This window comes from Plasmodium inui (assembly GCF_000524495.1).
Source record: "Plasmodium inui San Antonio 1 unplaced genomic scaffold supercont1.4, whole genome shotgun sequence".
Classification (NCBI taxonomy): Eukaryota; Apicomplexa; class Aconoidasida; order Haemosporida; family Plasmodiidae; genus Plasmodium; species Plasmodium inui.
In genome coordinates, this window is record NW_008481838.1 from 1 (window position 1) to 6859 (window position 6859).

Consider the following 6859-nt stretch of genomic DNA (forward strand, 5'->3'; position numbering starts at 1 on the left):
ACTGAAACCCAATCATTAGAAGGTGAAGCAAAAACTGAAACCAAACCATTAGAAGGTGAAGCAAAAACTGAATCTAAACCATTAGAAGGTGATGCAAAAACTGAAAGCAGAACACAGGCAACAACTGAAAGTAAATTCAGTGCATTGAAATATTTTACCACTCCAGAACCAAAGGGAGATGGCCAAAAATTGGAAACTAAATCAGTTGCAGATGGCGATGAATTGGAAACCAAATCAGTGGCAGATCGCGAAAAACATGAAAGCCCTTTATATCATGATGCCCAAAAAAGCACAGCATCCAGTTCAGTGGATGTTGTGACAAAAGACTATATGAAATATAACAAATATAGTATCCCCAAAGAAACAGTAAGAGAAGGAGGAAACGCATCAGAAGTGGTAACTGAGTACCAGATGGCCGTTCTTAGTGAAGAGAAGAGTGTAGGAGGACACGGTGATGAAGAAGGAAATGTGTACTTTTACAATGAAGAAGGCATGCAAGAAGGAGAGGGTGAAGAAGGAATCATGTACTATTACAATGAAGAAGGCATGCAAGAAGGAGAGGGTGAAAAAGTAATAGTATACTATTACAATGAAGAAGGCATGGAGGAAGAAGATGGTGAAGAAGAAGATGGTGAAGGAGGAGATGGTGAAGAAGGTGATAGTGAAGAAGAAGATGATGAAGAAGGAGATGGTGAAGAAGGAGATAGTGAAAAAGAAGATGGTGAAGAAGAAAGGGTATACTACCATAGTCAAGAAGATATGGAGAAAGACAGTAAAAGACAAATGCACAATTTGCATGGAGATGGTATGCCAATTATAGATCCAAATAATGAAGATTTGGAACATGAGCAGGGAGAAAATTTGCCACGAATAAGAAAACCCGACGAGGAGAATAATGTGGATAGAAAAAAACTTGTACTCACAGATTACAAAGAATGGCTTGATCAGAAGGAATACAGTATAGTACGCGCACTACGAAATCTGTGGGATAAGATTTATAATTCGAATTTTATGATTCGGCATAGATATAAACGTTCTAGTGAAGATGAAGAAATGCTCACAAATTCTGAATGGCATAATTGGTTGCAGGAATTGAAGAATGAATGGTCACGCTACAATGTCTACTTACACCAGGAAAGAACTAAATGGTTCCAGGAAAAGGAAATAGAGTTCCGTCACTTTATAGAGAACTTCCAATTTAAATGGATGCATTACAACAAAGAATTACTAGAGGATCACTCTTTCGATGTTTATAAGAAATCACTAAAATGGAACGATACGAAATGGATTAAATGGATTGAAAGGGATGGAGAATCTATCATGATGATGGATATAGAGAAATGGATAGACCAAATTAGAAAAGAATACAATTTATGGCTACTGAAAGATTGGGAACAATGGAAAAGTAACAAAATTTTGGACTGGTTATTGAGTGAAAAGAAATGTGATCAATATCAGTACTGGCTAAAATGGGAGTATTCAAATGAAAAACCATCACTTAGAAACGAAAAACTGGACTGGTACAAATGGAAGAAGGTTAGAAAAAATGAAGCTAAAGACTGGAAAAAATGGGTCCATGAAAAAGATCAGGCATTAATAGAAGTTAAGGATGAAATATGGGAAAATTGGAAAGAGGAAAAAAAAAACGTATTTTTCTCAATGCTCAACCACTTTATTAACAACTGGATAGCCAAAAAGCAATGGAAAGTATGGGTACTGGACTTGGAAAGGACGTGTCAAAGCAATGTGTTTATCTAAAACCGATTCATTTGAACTCATCTTAATGGAAGCAAATGAAGACCAGATGTACGTGATAATTTCTCCCTCTGGAATATTTGCTTGACATAACTGCGCACATTAAAACTGCCAAGACTACCAAATTAGTCAAGGCCAGAAAAGAAAAAAATATATATCAGAAAAGGGAGGGGACAGAGAAGAAGAATTTTTTATTACATCAAATATGCGTATTTACAGAACAAGTATCTCCTTTTTTTGCATAGGGGCACAGTTTCCACTACATAGAACAAAATATTCCTGATATCCAGTACTAGGGAAAAAAAATCAGTTGTTCATGGGAAAAAATTGCAAAGATCAAGACGTCCAATACACAGAAATCTCTGTTAAAAAAGGAAGTACTTTTTCCTAATTCATACAAAAATATATCTCCAATTATGAGCAAAAAATGTCTCGAAAAATCATAGGAGGAAAAAAGCTTATGAGTATTTTACATATCTTTCTGGCGAGAATAAGAAACATCTGCTAGGAGACAACACTTATTATCTCTTCATAAAAAATCCCATTATCTTCGAAAAAATAGAATTATTTTAAAAATATGAATTCATTCTTTTTTTAAATTTTCATTGTAAAGACGTAAGTATATACTAAAAACGTTTATCGTTTAGGTTTTTTCTCAATTAGTTATGTTCGCGTTAGTTGTTACTATCTACATACATATTATACATATACTGTTATTTGTTTTCGTTCATTTGTTTTCTTTGATTTATTTATATATTTGCATTTATCTTTTCATTTATTATTCATTCATAGAATTATTTGTACGATAACATTTACAAGTACATATGCGGTTTATTTGAATGTCAGTTATTATTGTCTATACAATTATTTTTGTCGTTAGTAATAGTGTTTCAGTATCGGTTTTGCAATAATTTTTTTTGTCAACAAATATATATATGCTGTCCACCTTAACACGACTATTATGTTATTTTTCTACGATGCACATATAAGAATAGTTAATTTAAAACTTTATAAGAACCATTTTAAACATTAAATATTAAATGTTAAAATCTTCGCATTGGGGAATTCCGCATTAGGGTCTCAATATTAAAGATTAAATGTTAACTGATAAAAAAATTCAAATGTCAAATGCTAAATACGCAACGATGAATGTTCAATTTTCTGCTAATTATATATTGAAGGAGGAGAAGGTTCTGTTTCCCCCCAGTGTTTCATCGGAGCCACTTGCTATAAGTAATGAACAGATATGTACCCTATAAATTACTAGTTGCATTACCAATTTAAATCCATTTTCACTGATTATTCTTTTGGCTGCTCCAACTTTGTTGTCCTATATTTATATATTCCTCCCCCACCCTCCAATTCCTCAGTTCCTTCTTCTGTCATTTTTGAACATTTTTACATTTTCTGAACTTTTGATATTAAGTGCTTATCCTAAGAAAATGATAATTTCATTTTTATAATTTATCATTCTCTCCATAGTAAAATATTTTTTCTTTTATTTTATTTGGAAAGGGTTAAAAAAAAAAAGAAGAAGTCTCCGTTCGGATAAGTCTTGCAAATTTTCACCCCTTCTATTACGAATTTTTTTCTACATTCCCGAACCTTTTTTATTACCATTATTTCATGTATAGGTGTGTTATTCTTTATGTGAATAAGAAATAGGAGACTTTTATATACCATCAATTGTAATGCTCCAACCGAACGGGATGTTGTTTATATTAGGGGGAAAAAGGAAAAGTAAATACGATCTAGACATTGACCACTTTATTCTGTTCTACTCCGTTATACTCTACTCCATTCTATTATACTATATTGTGTTGTACTCTATTCTACTTTACTCTGTTCTATTTTATTTCTCTCCGATTTCTTCTTTTTTTTCCTGCTGAAGCACGAATAATTCCGACCTAACATTTATCGATACTGCAAAGTCGCACAGTTGTTGTTATTTAAAGTGCATCTCTTCTATTATATCATTAATTTGACAGTTGTTATTAAAAAAACGAAATTCTAAAAAAATCAAACTGAGTAATATAATGTTGAAGGTTATTCTAAAAAGTGGACATCCTTTTGCGTCCATCTCCTTTGAGATAATTAGATTAACTAAACAACTATTTAATTAGGGATATGCTACCACCGAACGTTTTATTACTTTATTGCAATATACAAATACATAGAGACACACCGATGTACGTACCTGAAACCTGTTCATTTGCCTCGTTTATCATCATAAAAGCTGATCCTTTTTTATGCTTCATTTTAAATGACTCTAACCGTAGTGGAAGTACCATAAACAATCATGTAACATTTTGTTGCTTATTTATTCCGTTCATTGCGTGCCATTTTGCATAGGCCATGAAGAAGGTAGTGCACATGTACATAGATGTAATTCCATCTTTTCCACTATTTTGAGCAAGAACAGAACTCTAATAACGACTCCTATGGAACCCTTGCACTGTATAATTATGTAATTTTTTCCCCTCATAAAAATGGCCATTTTCTTATCATTTCGCGTTCGCTCAATATACCATTGAAGCATTGGAAGGAGGCGATTTAATTCATCATTATTTCCTTTAAAAATTCATCCGTAACACATTGTTACTACGCGCGACTGCATAATTAAATTCTCGTTTCTGCAACTTTCCTGCCCCCAAGTGAGACATAATTTGGGCAATTTATTTTAGGCAAAAAGAATAATGCTACCAGATGAGGCAGAATAAATAAAAAGAAAGTACATACAATAAAGCGACTGTCACCATGCGCCGATTCTGACTAAATTGGGAGTAAACATATATATATTATATGTATATACCAATTTTACGCTCATCTATTTAAACGGGTTTAAAGAGCTTACGATATTCTCTTTTAGATGGAATCACTCTGAGAAATGTGGCCACACGCGCGCCGGTTAATTATTATATACAATTTGGTTAAACGGAGAGTGAACACAAAGTCATGCCTAACCGAGATGTAAACTTTACCAAAAAAGAGTTAGCTCTTTTCTTATACCTAAAAGTGGACCTTTTGAAATAAAGGAAGTTACAATTTTTTCATATACAGCTCACAAGATTTTTTTTTTTTTTTTTAGTTTCATATAACAGTTCTGTGAAGCTTGTTTTGCCCATTTCTTAAGCTGAGTACATAACATAAAGACATTGTTAATTTGTTTCTTCGTTTCCTGTTTTATGTATGTTTTATTTTATTTATATTCCTTAATTTTGTTTATGCGAATTGAAAATATCACTTTTTTCGATTCTCTTTTTTTTTTCAATACATAGAAAAGTAAAAAGCAATATATATATACAAAACCGAACATATAAAATCGTAAATTGTAAAATATACCCTTATAGCAGAACAACCTTAGTTTTTCATTGTCCAAAGAGCCTAAAAATAACCTCTTTCTGTCACAAAAATATACGAACCATGGAACTAAAAACCAATATGAAGGGTCCAGCACCCCAAAAAAAGTTCTCCCCTGCTAAGAAAACACGAAATAGAAATCCGACGTTATCCAAAATGACGGCAATTTTCACAGTTTCTCGTTTACATATGATGTTGTTTGCTGTATTCTTAGTTTTCATATTAAATCCCTCCTATGCTGTAAGAGAGAAAAAAAAGAATTGTCCCAATGCATATGTACACGTGAATGTACCCAGAAAGCACATACATATGTGAAATGCGCATGCACATATATCCACAAAAATGCATGCACTTAATTCCCACCCCACTCCCTCTTCGAGCATTACGTAACATATGGTTTATATATAAAAACGCTCTCTTTACATTATAACTCTTAAAACCTGTTGCAGGCAAGCACTGAAAGGGGAAGAATCAAGTGTTATCTTCCAAACAATTTAATGGAATTTTGGAAAGATAACATAGACAAATCAGAACAATTAAAAAAATGTGCATGGAATAACTGGATGATGAGGTTGGAATCAGAATGGGAAAACTTCAACACATCCATGAAGTGCAAAAAGAACTTATGGATGGAAGAAACAGAAAAGGAATGGACCGAATGGATTAAACAAATGGAAAATAAATGGATGAATTGTAATGAAAATATTAATGATCAATATAAGGATTATTTTCTATCCAAATATTCTACATGGACTGCTCAAGGATGGGAAGAATGGATAAAAACAGAAGGCAAAAACTTTATGAAAACAGATTTAGAAAAATGGATTAAAGCAAAAGAAACATCATTGGATTTGTTACTATTAACGGAATGGGTCCAGTGGAAAAATGCAAAGATCATGACATGGGTATTGAGCGAATGGAAAACTGAAGAAGACACCTACTGGTCAAAATGGGAACACTCAACATGGCTTAAGTGGCTCAACTTGACAGAGAGAAAACACTGGCTAAAATGGAAAGAAAGAAATCATAGGGAAGGTCAACAATGGTCTACTTGGCTGAACGTCAAAGAAAATGTTTATATATTTAGCGAGTGGAATAATTGGTCAATTTGGAAAAACGAAAAAGAAGAATTCTTCAATAAGTGGATGGATAATACAATTAACGAGTGGATAAATGAGGAAAAATGGAAGACCTTGGTGAGCACAGAACATGAGTCATAATCGCGACAGTGTTGGCCAGGTCTCGAAAGATTTAACCCCATTGAGAAAAGAAAAAAGGGAGAAAATAAAAGAAAAAAAAAATTATAAAATAAGATATACTTGACATTGTTTCGTTAATTAATTTTGCAAACTTGTATTTCATGGAAGAAGAATAGGAACTAGACCAAAAAAATCCCAAAAAATCAGGGGAAAATTCCAAAAATGAGGAAAGACAGAAAGTACAGTTTTCATCTCGCCCAATAACACTCCTAAAAAAAAAGGTAAATTGGTTTTGCCTATCACATTGTACAGGTGACAGCATAGATATTTTGCTTATTTCGTATGTTTTTCGTATTTTCCTTAGCTTGTATGTTTTTCGTATTTTGCTTGGTTCCTATTTTTTTCGTATTTTTCTTAATTCGTATGTTCTGCGTATTTTACACATTCTGCTCATTCAGTTTGTTTAACACATCCGTATTCATCTACAGTTCTCTTCACGCTTCATTCCCTTACATCACGCTCTTTTTTTTTTTTCCTTTTTCACC

General features: G+C 32.9%; 2 protein-coding genes across 2 annotated transcripts; both read left to right on the top strand.

Annotated features, from left to right (window-relative positions):
• Positions 1-330: 330 nt before the first annotated feature.
• Positions 331-1758, top strand: C922_01149 (hypothetical protein; the record flags this gene model as incomplete). The annotated part of the gene is made up of 1 exon (XM_008816757.1): positions 331-1758. The coding sequence occupies one exon, from the start codon at positions 331-333 to the stop codon at positions 1756-1758; it is 1428 nt and encodes a 475-aa protein (XP_008814979.1).
• A 3420-nt stretch (positions 1759-5178) lies between these two features.
• Positions 5179-6335, top strand: C922_01150 (hypothetical protein; the record flags this gene model as incomplete). The annotated part of the gene is made up of 2 exons (XM_008816758.1): positions 5179-5355; positions 5565-6335. The coding sequence occupies 2 exons, from the start codon at positions 5179-5181 to the stop codon at positions 6333-6335; spliced, it is 948 nt and encodes a 315-aa protein (XP_008814980.1).
• Between the last annotated feature and the right edge of the window lie 524 nt (positions 6336-6859).